This window comes from Gastrolobium bilobum, unplaced genomic scaffold (genome assembly GCF_033153095.1).
Source record: "Gastrolobium bilobum isolate Gb01-03AN ecotype WA unplaced genomic scaffold, APGP_CSIRO_Gbil_v1 utg214715, whole genome shotgun sequence".
In the NCBI taxonomy this organism is placed as follows: domain Eukaryota; kingdom Viridiplantae; phylum Streptophyta; class Magnoliopsida; order Fabales; family Fabaceae; genus Gastrolobium; species Gastrolobium bilobum.
The window spans coordinates 16,400-31,142 of NW_026898794.1; the positions used below are offsets into that span (position 1 = coordinate 16,400).

The window sequence follows — 14,743 nt, forward strand, 5'->3', positions numbered from 1 at the left end:
AGAAATCGAATCTCTAACTGTGCTTTTCATTGATTGTCAAAACAACTTTCCTTTTTCTTATTTGCTTGTTAATTTTGTCATTTTATGCTATTACATGGTTTTAGGTTTTAATTTAGAGATTTTCGTAATTTTTTGTCCAAATAAAGCATAAATTGTGAATTAGTGCTTGAAATTATAATCTTTGTGGGAACGATCTCGTACTCACATACACTTTATTACTTTTACGATCGGTACACTTGCTGAAGTCGCAACAGAGATCAGGAAACAACAATGTTTAGTCGAGCCTAATAAATCTGAAGAAGGAAGACGAAATAGTACCACGACTATTTCAATTAATGCAGAGGTTGATGTCTTCCTAATTGGTGAAGACAATTATCTCAACGTACCATATGATAATTATGGTGGATTGTGGACTCAAGAGCATCCACTCACATCACTCCTCATAAGGGATTTTTCTCCTCTTTTTTGTATTGTGAAGATGGGTAATTATGTTATCAACAAGATAGTCAGCATTAGTGAAGTCACGAGGATGACCGACAAATTGATTTTGAAGGAGGTTAGTAATTTTCCAAACATTCGACTCAACTTCATCTCGGAAGGTAAGCTTGATGAAGTTGGGCTAGCAAACTATTTTGGTGTAGGTTGACGTAAACTCGTCAAACGAAGCTTGGTTGTAGCCCAAGAAAAGAAAGAAGAATCTCTCTATATTATGCAAGGCAAGTTAAAAGTGAAGAGATTAATGATGTCCGAGATGGATCAAATATAGAGCTATTACATAGAAGACTTGGCCACATGAATGAAAAAGGACTACAAATCCTCTCCAAAAAGTAATTATTGCCAAACTTGAAAAGCCAACTTTAGGGGACACACAGCATTACTTAGCTGACAAACAATGTTGAGTATCATTTGAAAGATTTGACTAACCTAAAAGAATGAGGTATGTTCTTGACCTAGTTCACACTAATGTATCTTCTCTGTTGGAAATATCTCTAGCGGTGCATATTATTTTGTGATTTTTATTGACGAACACCTTGGAAGAATGTGGGTATCTTTGTTCAACACAAAATATCAAATACTCTAAGCATTAAAGACTGACATGCAATAGTAGAAAGAGAGACTAGGAAAAAGTTGAAGGCCATTCGAGCTAATAATAGTTGAGAGTATAGATATCCCTTTAAGACGTAATATAGGTCAGCAAGCATAAAGTTATATAAGACTCCTCCAAAGACACTCCTGTTGAACACCATTGTCGAGAGAAGGAGCCGAGCAATTATAGAACGAGTACGTAGCTGCTTTCTCACGCCAAATTATCCAAGATGTTTTAGAGAGAATTTGTGAAGAGTGCAATAAAGCTAAATAACCTATCACTAGCATGCCCGTTGAAAGGAGAAATCCTGTAACAAGTATGGATAGGTAAAATAGGTATTATGAGTATCTGAAGAAGTTTGGATGCAAAGCATTCAATAATATCTCCAAGGAAGAAAGAGCCAAGTTGGATGCAAAGTTCAAGGAGAGTGTATTTCGACCCAAAGGACAAGTTTAGTTATCAACTTTACGTTCCAGTTATCATGTTGATTGTAAGAAGCCAATATATATAGTTTTCTATGAGGAATATATGAATAAAATAGGTTCCTTTAAAAAAGCCTTAAGCAAGTTGAGATGAAGATTGTCCGAGATTACCCGAAGAAGTTGTTGTGGTTATTTCAAGAGAAGTACAATGAGAAAACTCTCAAGAAGTTCAACATGGAAAAGCCTAGACAGTAAGTACTACTTTAGCCAAACATATAAATTTAAGTTAGAAGCAAAATCTGACCATTGATGAAGAGAGTAAAGAAATGTCAAAGATCTCATATAATCAGCTGGGGACAGTCTTATGTACGTCATGATATGCATAGGCCCAACCTAACTCATGTAGTCGAACTTGCAAACCGATTTTTTTTTAGAATTCGATCAAGGAGCCTTGGGACATTGGCAAATGGATATTCAAATACATTTGAGAAACAATCTATAGATTTTGTGTTTCGAAAAAGGAAAACCCGACCTGGGAGCTTACTCAAATGTTGACCTAGGTTGCAATGCTAACTTGAGGAAGTCGACGTCGGGTTACTTGACTATGTTTGCAAAGGGAGCAATATCCTTGTAGTCTAATTTCATAAGTGTTTTCTCATTTCTGCCACTGAGGCCGAGTACATTATTGCAATTGAAGCTTGCAAGGAAATTATGTGAATGAAGAATTTCCTATATGAGTTAGGCTACAAACAGGAGATGTATGTAAGGCATCATAATCAGAATGTTATACACTTAGTAAAAAATCCAACCTATCACTCATTGGATTCGAGATGTAATAGAAAAAAAGCACGCACAACTCGACAAAGTCCACACTCCCCTGAACTAATCAGACAGGATGACCAATACATTTCCAACCAGAAAGTTTGAAATTTGTTGTGAAGGTGCGAGATTAACAATCTCACTAAATCGACTCAAATATGGGGAGCTCGAACATCCTATCCTACGAGCATATAGGAAGAGATTTGATGGGTCTATAGCCCATGATCGATCAGGCCAAATATGCAAAGTCTTCCTAGTTCTTAAGTTTAAAAAGGATCACTTCCCTATTGCTAAAGAACATTCATAGAAAGAAAAATCGTCTAAAGAAGAAGATCCAACACAAACATTGAAGGTGAAGAAAAACAACCAAGGTAGATTTTTTGTTGGCAAGAGAAAGGTATCTTTTTTGTGAGAGAAAACAATTATATGTTATCCCATTAGAGGGTGAGATAATCTTTACTTGAAAAAGGGTAATTTGTTATATTATTGAATTGTTTTTAATCTGTACAAATGGTTCTCTATTTATAGAGAATAAATGACCTAGAATTCTTGACCTAATGGGCTAAGCCCAATCCAATAAATAAATAAATAAATAACTATTATTTACAACACTCCCCCTCAAGCTGAGGAGTAGATATTTATCATTCTCAGCTTGCTAGTAAGCTCTTGAAATCTGTCTGAAGAAAGTTCCTTTGTCAATACATCAGCTAATTGACGTCCAGTGAGAATGTATGGAGTGGTAATCCACCCACTATCAAGTTTCTCTTTGATGAAATGGTGGTCGACCTCAATATGTTTAGTCCGATCATGTTGAACTGGATTATGAGCTATACAAATAGCGGACTTATTATCACATAGTAGCTTCATAGGTCCCTCATATTTTATTTTGAGATCATCAAGTACATTTTTTAGCCACAGTAACTCACAAATGCCTTGAGCCATAGCTCGAAATTCAGCCTCTGCACTTGATCTGGCAACCACATCTTGTTTCTTACTTCTCCACGTCACCAAGTTACCACAAAGAAACATACAATATCCAGTGATAGAACGACGGTCAGTCACAGATCCAGCATAATCAGCATCAGTGTAGACTTCTAAAGAGAGATTGACATCACGCTGGAATAACAGTCCTTTACCAGGAGTAGCTTAAAGATATTGAAGAATTCTCTCTCCTGCCTACATGTGTTTCTCCTTTGGATCATGCATAAACTGACTGACAACAATAACAACATAAGCTAGGTCTGGTCTAGTATGAGCCAGATGTATCAATTTCCCAACTAGCCGTTGATATTGTCCTTTATCAACTGGAGGACTCTCCTCTTCATAACGTATCTTGTGATTCTGCTCAATAGGAGTATTACAGGGTTTACACCCGAGCTTTCCTGCTTCTTTGAGAAGATCAAGAACATATTTCCTCTGGCTGATAAAAATTCTTTTGCTTGAATGAGCTACTTCTATCCCTAGGAAATATCTCAGTTTCCCAAGGTCTTTAACTTCAAATTCAGAGGCTAGCCATGTTTGCAGAATATGTCTCTCCACAAAATCATCACCTGTGATAATAATATCATCAACATATACAAGGAGCACAGTGAGCTACCCATCTTGGGAGTGCTTAAAGAAAATGGTGTGATCTCCTTGACTCTATTTGTATCCTAAGGTCATCATAACCTTAGTAAACCTTCCTAACCAGGCACGAGGTGACTGCTTCAATCCATACATGGCCTTTTTTAATCGACAAACTTTATTTTCTCCATTCACAGAATCAAAACCAGGCGGGATATCCATGTAGACTTCTTCTTCTAACTCACCATTGAAGAAGACATTCTTCACATCAAATTGATTTATATCCTAATTGTAATGGGCAGCAAGGGATAACAAGACTCTCACCGTATTCATCTTTGCAACTGGAGCAAAGGTTTCTTTATAATCAATGCCAGAGGTCTGAGAGTAACCTTTGGCAACTAGTCGAGCCTTATATCTCTCAAGAGTGCCATCAGAATTATACTTCAGTGCATAAACCCATCTACACCCTACTGTTTTCTTTTCGTTGGGTCTATCAATAACCTCCTATATTTTATTTTTCTCCAACGCATTCATCTCTTCTTGCATGGCTTGAGCCCAATTTCCATCTTTCAATGCTTCATGTACTGATTTTGGGGTTGAAATAGAATCTAGTGTTGAAACAAAGCTTTTGTGCTACACAGAAAGATTAGTAGAAGAAACAAAATGGGAGATAGGGTATTGAGTACAAGAGGGACATGAGGAACAAGATTTCTTGGGACAAGACCTTTTTCCTTTTCTTAGGGCAATGGGTAAATCATCAGATTCAGTAGTAATGAGTAAGTCATCAGAAGTATTAATATCATGATCATAAATATGAGATTCAGGACAAACCAGTGGTTTAGACGATTGAGGTTGTTGGTGAATCAATGTGGGTTGTTTTCTTCTATGATATACCAACTCAGGTGTCACAATCTTTCGTATCTCTGGTGTACTCGATGGATCAGTAGCAGGAGAATCAGATACAAGAGGATCAGACACAGGAGAAACAGAAAGAGGAGGAGGAGAAGGAGTAGACACTGAAGATACAAACTCAAAGAAGGAAGTTGATGAGTTTTCTGCTGAATTATTCTCCCGTTGAAGATGAGGACCTTGGAAAAAAGATTCAGATTCCTGAAATGTAACATCCATAGAAACAACAAAAATTTGACTGCCAGGGTGATAACACTTGTAGCCCTTCTTATCAGGAGCATATTCAAGGAAGACACATTTAAGGGCCCTAGGATCTAACTTACTACGATGATGTTTATGAACATGAACAAAGACAACACACCCAAACACTCGCGGAGAAAAACTCTGCATAGTTGGAACAGAAGGAAAAAAAGAAGTTATTGAGTGAATAAGACTTACATTGGCAAGAGCCCGAGTGGTTTAACGGTTGATCAAGAACGCTGTAGTAAGAATGGCATCTCCCCAATAGCATTTGGGTACATGTGTTTGAAACAGTAAGGCACCAGCCAGTTCAAGAAGGTGACGATTATTTCTTTCAGCAACCCCATTTTGTTAAGGGGTGTATACACAAGTAAGTTCATGAATCATACCTTGACTTTGTATAAATTGGGAAAAACAGTGATTAACATATTCAGTACCATTATCAGTCTTTAGTCTCTTGATTTTTTTACCAAATTGGGTCTCAACCATTTTATAAAATTGAAAAAATAGTTGTGGTACCTCAGACTTTTCACGCATTAAGTAAACCCAAGTTATACGAGTGCAATCATCAATAAAAGAAACAAACCATTTATTACCAGAAGAATGATGGATCTTAGAATGACCCCAAACATCAGAATGAATAAGATCAAAAGGTTCAACACTTTTAGTAATACTAGAAGGAAAAGACACACGATGATGCTTAGCAAACTCACAAACATCACAATGAAAAGACTCAACAGACTTAGACAAAAACAATGACGGAAATAAAGACTTGAATAAACTAAATGGAGGATGTCCCAAGCGCTTATGATGAAGCCAAAACAGAGAATTAGCAGTTGACTGGCCCTGAGTCAGCAAGATGTGATCCTTAACATTATTTGCGGGAGATTGTGACACCAGATAGTACAGCCCACCTTGCTCTTTAGCACCCCCAATCGTCTTTCCCGTGGCGAGATCCTGGAAAACACAGTGAGTAGAGAAGAAGGTTACAGTACAATTCAAGTCTTTTGTAATTTTTTGAATAGAAAGAAGATTAGTAGAGAGTTTAGGGACATGAAGAGCATCTTTAAGATGTAAGGAAGGATGTAAATTTATGTTACCAGAACCCGCAACTGATGTATGTGAGCCATCAGCTACGGCTATTGTATGAGTGCCAATGGTAGGGTTATAAGAAGTAAAAGAGTAAGCACAACAAGCCATATGATCAGTAGCACCAGAATCAATAACTCAAGAATGTTTAAAATCAGTACATTAAGAAAGAAAAAAAATAAGTATTGGAGCTCATACCAGTCATAGCCAAAGCACTAGTATCAGATGGCTTACTCAGAGAATCAAGGATGGTTCGAAGCCGTTCCAACTCATCTTGACGAAATGCAGGTTGGGTCTCATTAGGTGCAGGAGCTATTTCAGAGGAAGTAAAATGTGCTTGACCACCCATCCTTGCCATCTTTTCTAAGACCTTTTGCTTTCCATGGAGGCGAAAACATAGATCCTTGATATGACCTGTTCTTCTACAATAAGAACACCAACGATAATCTTTCTTAGGTCTAGAAGATGCACCATCAGAAAATTTTGTAAATGAATTCCCTTGAGAAGAACCATCTTTTTTTATGGAAATCATAGCAGACCCATCAGTGGGTTTAGAGGCAGCACCATCATGTGATGACAGCATGACAGATTTATCAGAGTTCATCATAACTCCCCGACGAGTCTCTTCTCCTCGAACAGTATTGAAAACAACAGAAAGGGATGGAAACGTATCTTTGCCAAGTATTTGAACCCTAATAGGATCATACTCGGAATTCAACTCAGCAAGAAAATCAAAAATACGCTCATTTTCTACCTCATTGGCTAAGGCAGTAGCATCTGCAATACATTGCATCTTCAAACTCTGAAATTGATCAAGCTCAGTCCATAATTCCTTCATAATACCATAATAAGCAGTCACAGATAAGGAATCTTGTTTAGTAGAAAAGATTTTATTTCTCAATTCATAACGTGCATCCATATCCTGTTTCCAAGAATAGATTGAGTGGACAGTTTCCCAAATCTCCTTAGCAGAAGATAAAAACATACAGTGACGACCCACTTCAGGAGTCATCGAATTCCAACCAAGTCATGATAAGAGAATCCTCATTATCCTAGACAGCAAAATTAGGATCGGTGGCATCAGGAACAGGGCCATCAAGATGAGCAATCTTATTGCGACTCTTGATGGTAGTACGAATAAGTTGAGACCACGAAAAATAATTTGATCCATCAAGTCTATAACTCTGATCTAGAATTGGAAGATCATTGTGAACAAGAGGGGTCACCGCAGATTGTGTAGAAGAATTTGCATATGGGTTTGCAAGAGTTGAATCAGTGTCTGGAGAAGCCATTCTGCAAAAAATAGTTACAAAATAGCACCAAGAAGCCAAAAAAACACACAAAGTATACCAAACGACGTCGGATCAGAGGGGAAAGCACAGATCCAGAAAGAGGATGAAGGGACGAGCTTAACAACAGTGGTCCGCGGCGAAGAATCTTAGCCATGCGCCGGTGAAACTGTCGGCGCGTGGGTGTCATGCGCAGAGAAGGAGGTGGCGCGTGAGAGCGCGTGCGGTGGCTTTCTGGCCTGGGCTTTCTTCGGCGAGTTCGTCCGACGAGCGCGAACCTGTCTGTGGCTAGTTGGAGTTGAAAGGTCGCCGAAAAAGTGTCTAAACAGTGAAGACAGATCTGATTGGAGGCGGTCGGAAGTGTTTGAGTCGTTTGTAGCTGAGAGACGGTGCGTAGGATGATAGATCGACGAAAATAAAGGTCAATAGTGGCCCTCTTGGTTCAAAAGGTCCCCGAAATTTTTTTTCCGGTGGCGGCTGATGGCAGCAAGAGGCAAAGGAACTAAGGTTTTGCCCAAAAAAAGGCAATAGGCGTGGAAGCAGAGCCCTTAGGATCGAGAGCTCTGATACCAACTTGAAAAAGGGTAATCTGATATATTATTGAATTGTGGATAATCTGTACAAATAGTTCTCTATTTATAGAGAATACATAATGTAGAATTCTTGACCTAACGGACTAAGCCCAATACAACAAATAAATAAATAAATAACTATTACTTACAACATCTTTGCGTATTCCTCGGGTTTTTATATGAAAGAGAGAATCTCGTAATTCCTTTTTTATGGTGCAAGTTTTATTTTTGACAAAATCCCGTAATTTTTACTCTTTACATTAAAGAAATTTTCCATGGTGAAAATTGGTGTGTGTTGATCTCTGTTTATGACGCTTTTCCAAGTTCATAATTAATGCGAAAAGATTCAAAGCGCAACAATAATGATAAGAGAGACTTTTTTAATGTTAAGCTTGAGGGATGCCTTCTGACGTGCCATGGATAAACGTGGAAAGACATGCGGGAAGAAAGATTTGAATATCTATAAAAGCTCATCTTACATAGAATAATACGAATTATATTATTTTAGTTGTGATCGTTCTTGCATAAATAGGTCTGAGTTGATGCTATCTCTTATATAATTAAATTCTTCCTTGCTACGTTTCTCCCCACCGTTTTCCATGGCATATGAGAAGGCATCCCTCAAGCTTGACATGAAAGAAGTTGTACTTGTGAAACCATCAAATCCCACACCTTCTTCAGTTCTTTCTATGTCTACACTTGACAATAGACCCGACATCAATAGTCTTTGTCAAACAGTTCATGTATATAGATCAGCAAATCATGATACCCCTAATGGCCAAGTACAAGACCCTGTTCATGTGATCAAAGAAGCACTCTCAAAGGCTTTGCTTTATTATTATCCTCTTGCTGGTAGGCTACTGAAACACGTTGATGGAAAACTTAGAGTCATCTGCAATGCAGATGGTGTTCCATTCTTGGAGGCAATTGCTAACTGCGACCTTACTTCTCTTCATTACTTGGATGGCACTCACACAACAATTACCAAACACTTGGTGTTTCATCTTTCTAATTCTCAAGATGAAAATGGCTACCAATATCCCATGGTGTTCCAGGTAACAAAATTTCTATGTGGGGGTTTCACAATTGGAATGGGGGTGTCACACTCTATTTGTGATGGTCATGGAGCATCTCAATTCTTCAGAGCCTTAGCTGAACTTGCTAGTGGAAAAAGTGAGCCATCTGTGAAACCTGTGTGGGATAGAGAGAGACTAGTTGGAACAATAACAAAGCAACCATTGCAAAGCCCCATGGATGAGGCTTGTGCTGCAGTTTCACCATTTCTGCCAACAACGGTTCTTACGCATGAATGCTTTAAAGTGGACAGAGACAGCATAAGAAGACTCAAGATGAGTTTGAAGAAGGAAAGCTTCACAACTTTTGAATCACTTGCTGCCTATGTGTGGAGGTCAAGAGCCAGAGCCTTAAAACTGAGTTACGATGGGAAAACTATGCTAAATATCTTGGTGGGAGTGAGACAACATTTGCTGGATTCTCCTTTGCCTAATGGCTATTATGGGAATGCTATTGTTGATGCAAATGTTGTGCTAACAGTGAGGGAACTCAACGAAAGGCCACTATCAGAGATCGTGAAGCTCATCAAGGAGACTAAAAATGCTGCTTTTACCACTGATTATATCAGAAACACAATCAACACTTTGGAGACGAAACAAATGTACTCTGACATCGATGGTAGTCGTGCACTCACGATTTTGTCTGAGTGGAAGCATTTGGGTTTCTTGGAAAAGGTGGATTTTGGTTGGGAGGAACCTGTAAATATAATACCCGCCCCATGCGACTTGTTTGAGTACGTGAATTTGTGCATTTTTGCACCTCCTAATAACTTTGATCCATCAATGAAAGGAGGAGTTAGGATTTTCTCATCCCTCCCTATTGCCGCCATGCCCAAGTTCAGGGAGGAGATGGAAGCTCTCAGGTCAATTCAACCCTAGCCAGGAAGGTAAATCAACGAGGAACAAATGTATGGTATCTGCATTTTTTGTTTTTATTTCTTTCGTCATTTACCATTATTGTTGTGCTCTGATGAGTCTTTGGTGTTATCGTTTATGGAAATATGTAAATCTTACATCTCTGTTTTTGTTATGTCCTTCCCACTGTAATAATTAATGGAGTGTTACATTTATTATTAGCAATTGATTTCATTTGCATCTAATACTAATTTGATCTAGTGTTGTTGCAAGTTCGAATTGGGCAATTGCTGTTCCAAGTTTGAATTTGTTAATTTTCCGTTGCTAGTATCAGATCCCACATCCATCACCTTCCTAGCCCTAAAATACTTCCCCACTCACCACCAACTCCAAACTATGATGTTAAAGGAATAATATAATATAAAAATTACTCCAATTAACACCTTAAGTTTTTCGGCAAAAAATAAATATTACTTTTTTAAAAACAAATTATGCAAACGTAGCCGTTTTGAATGTATTTACACAAGTATAGCACTCAAACACGTCTTAGGGGTGCGTGACCATCCGGAGAGAGACACGCTCACATGGGACGTGAGCCAGGTGAGAGACACGCCCAAAAGAGACGTGACCTGGATGAGAGAGACACACCCACAGAGGACGTGTTTGAAGAAAGAGACAAGCCCTTGTGGGGCATGTTCCATGTGGCTTATATATAACCCCTTTTTCCATTTTTCCTATTCACACCTTCTCTCTAAAAATAACATCTAACTTCTCTCTAGATTTTGTCTTCAGCTTTTTGCACATCAAAGCTCTCTCACTCAAGTAAGTCCCAATATCTGTTTTCTATTTTTTAAATACAGCAATAGATATATGATATTAGTGATGTAGAAAATAGTTAGTGGCTTAGATAATTGTTAGTAGCTTAGAAAATTGTTAGTGACTTAGGTTAGAAAATGGTTAGTGACGTAAGAAGGTATGATTAGTGACGCAATATAATTATATAGAAATGGCATATATGAACATATAATTTTTTAAATAACTAATATATTTTAATTAAAGTTTTTTTTTTTTTAAATATTAGAGTTGGCAATATTAATTTTATTTCATTTTAATATGATGTAATATAATTTAGAATAATGTAATGTAATTTAATCTAATTTAATTTAAGTTAATTTAATTTAATTTGACTTAATTAAATTCAATTCAATTGAATGTAAATAAATTAAATTAAATTTAATTTAAATTAATATAATCTAATATAATTATTTGTGTATAATTTGTTTTTTTATAATAGTATTCTGTTATGGCTGATTCACCTTCATCTGAGTCACCGCGGTCTACATCCGATGGTGAGACTGAGCCTTCCGATCCCTGTACACATGTACTTCTTGAACCATATAGGTGGGAGGTACTTCGCAAGAGGACACATCACACTCACGTTTCACAAACCGTGTGGAACGAGGAAAAGGTTAGAGGGTTGAAGACTCGACGAGAAAAACTACAGGGTGGACCCCGTCATGATGATATTCCCGACGTTGTGGCTAACTACCTCACACAGGCTGGTTTCATACACGTGGCACATATGCGTCATATTTAGGTATGTAATTTACAAAGTAATGAACTAGATTGTGGTTACACTAATTTGTATAAATTATTGAAGTGGTTACAAATAATTGATAGTTGTTGTTTGTATTTCAGATGGATGGCGCCCTTATTAGTGCTTTGGTCGAGAGGTGGAGACCAGAGACACATACGTTTCATATGGCGTAGGGAGAGATGATCATCACATTACAGGACGTGTTGGTATACTTGGTTTTCCTACTTACGGGAAAGTAGTTACTGGGCATACCACTTTGGATTGGACCGCCAAGTGTCAGCAGGTTTTTGGTCATGCCCCAGTTGCTGGCACAGACATATTTGGTGGCGGTCTAAGTATTTCATATCTGGATAGATTGTATACCCATTAGGGTCCAGTTGCCCACGATCCTGAGGAGGTGAGGCATTACACTAGGGCGTATATTTTGCGATTATTAAGGTCATGGCTACTCTGTGATAGATCAGGTGGTAGTAAGATCACTTGTCGTTAAGTTCCATTGCTTGGAGGGGAGTTTGAGGACATTGGCAGATATAGTTGGGGCTCTGTGGTTCTCGCCCATCTATTTAGACAGTTATACGTGAGTACAGACCCGTGCAAGAAAAACTTGGGTGGTTGCCACATATTGCTTTAGATATGGGCTTGGATCAGATTCCCTCATTGCTCTACCTCTACCTCAGCCTACCCACCCAGGCTGGCACTTCGGACACAGGTATATGTTATTTGTAATTGGCTTATTCATTACCTGTTCATTAATTGGATAATTAATTTCTGTTAAATTTTAAAATCAGGTTTAATTCTCTAGCCTTCTTCCGACCACAATCACATTTTTGCAATAACTATGACCAGACTGAACTTGTCAAGACGCCGATTGACCTCTTTCCACGAAATAATGGACCAATCTACTGTACATATGCTTAACCAGTCTAGTAATTGGCATGTTTCTTGGCCCATTAACATCATGTTTATGGACTCTGACAGGTTTGTTGTCATATATCCATATTGTAGTCCCTCAACGTCATGTGCGCGCGTCCATTTTTCCTTTGGGGTGCCATCAATCCAATCCGCAACCTGAGAACTGGTGTCATGAAATCGTGCAAACGCTCTCTCAAAATCCACCATACAAGGAGTATATCCTGTCAACAATAAAACCAATAAGACATGAAAATTAACAAATGCATTCAAATTGAAGACTCGTTATACACCATACCTATATTCATCAATGTCGCCTTCAATTTGTCATTTCTAAACCATTGATTAAATTTGCTAGCAATATGTCGAAGGCAATACACATGAAACGCATTCGGTGGCAACCAATTAGGATGATTCTTTCCAGTTGATAATATGCTAGGATGCCGATATGAAATGAGACATATATTTTGCATCGATGTAACATGCATGCAAAGATTGACAAATGCAAGTGGCAAACATTCATTATTTCCATCCCGAGCCGTGGTAATCAATAGTTTTCCCTTGTATTTTCGTATAAATGAGTGACAACAATTTGTATCATTGGTTTGCAAAAATTAAATGTCTCGCAACACTGTCTGAAATTCCAAAAAAATACGTTAGAATACGCATTTTCCAGGGACCATTTGACCCCCACAAAATAATCCTTTGTTTAAATATTATAAAAGGAACCTGGTGAAAACGAAGCATATATTCACACCACCTGGGTAAATATGCATGTGATTCCTCCCAATCGCCATACAATATTTCCATTGCTTTCTGCTTCGCATATCATGCCTTTCTATATAAAACTTTGAATCCATAAGAATGAGTTATCCTCTCGTGAACCAGTGCAATTAAGACTGATGGTTCCTTTTTTATCATCTCTAACAAACAAATTGTAATGCATAGATTAAACCAAACATAGGTATATGAACCAATTTTTAAATATATCATAATATTCTGAAATAATATACCTACTACAAGTGATGCAATCATGTCAGAATCAAGTTGTCTGTGATCTTGAGAAATATGGTCATTCAAGCAATTGTGCTCCTACCCCATTACGTAACCTTCTAATTTTCACCATATGGTTTAATTACCCTGACCCTCCATAGGCAACCCTGCTCATTCGTGCAACATTTCATGCTTAACTTTGTAGGCATGCTCTCAACCACAATTGCTTCTTGATGCTCTTTCATGAGGTTACGCTTGATTCCCATATGAGCCTCTTTCTGGATATAAATTCCTGGTTAGCAAACAAATTTTCTCCTAATTGCCATGGACCTTGGATTGAACCCGAACTCTGGTTATATGATTCTTGTTCACTTGGATGATCCCAATCAATATATGTGTAATGTGGAATTTTAGCCCAAAAAGGAGAAACAACATCATCACCTACGTGTATTAAGTAATAATAGTAACAACAAGAATTAATTACATCAACAAAACCATATATTCATATATGAGTTGTGTCCTAATATACCTTTAGGATGTTGTGGTATTTGACTCGAGGCCATGTCATGATGTTCTACGATTCGAGACTCCCTCAAATCATGCCATATCTGGATTTGAGTAGCGGACTTGCCACATTCTTCATCATTATCCGAAGCACTCGCATCCTCTGGAAGAAGACGGTCCTCCATTGCGATATTTTTCTCATAATCATCGTCATAATCGTCACTCATAACCCAAGTAGGGTCATGTTCATCTTCCTCGGACATGTTAACAACTGGAGCAACATATGAGGATGAATTACGAGGAGAACTGCAAGCAACTGACCTCATCGTAACATAACATCCTCCACCTGGAAGTATCCACGTACAACTCTAAGAAATCTTTTCTAGACTGGTTCAAGAATTCTTCCATTACCATATCTACGTCTTCATCATCCAGCACTTGCAAATTAATGTATTATTCAGATTGCTATAATCTTGATGTGACCAAAGTGGTCGATTGGTTATCTTCAAGACATAATTTTTGGCTAATTTTCTGATGCAATTTCGCAACGGTTAAGTTTCGCTTAATACGTGATGGCCTTTTCTCGCCTATAAAAACAACACAACGACAACCTTCCACTTTCCTACCATTATAATATAGAACAACACGAATAAAATCAGAATTTGAAGTCATTCTTAAAAATAATAATGAAAAGCACAACATAATACGAATGAAAAAGTGAAAAATGAATGTAGTAGTATAAGTATAATGATTGAGAAGAGTTATGAAGAGTGTACAGAGGAGCGGGGTTTAACTAGGGTAGAATTGGGCCACTCATGCCCG

At 37.9% G+C, this 14,743-nt stretch overlaps 1 protein-coding gene across 1 annotated transcript; it reads left to right on the forward strand.

The window, feature by feature from the left end:
- The first annotated feature begins 8,589 nt into the window (after positions 1-8,589).
- On the forward strand, positions 8,590-9,942 carry LOC133284161 (spermidine coumaroyl-CoA acyltransferase-like). Its single transcript, XM_061481149.1, has one exon. The coding sequence runs from the start codon at positions 8,590-8,592 to the stop codon at positions 9,940-9,942; it is 1,353 nt and encodes a 450-aa protein (XP_061337133.1).
- Positions 9,943-14,743: the final 4,801 nt, after the last annotated feature.

Coding starts and splice junctions, on each gene's coding strand:
- LOC133284161 (XM_061481149.1), top strand. CDS start 8,590: ATGGCATATGAGAAGGCATCCCTCAAGCTTGACATGAAAGAAGTTGTA.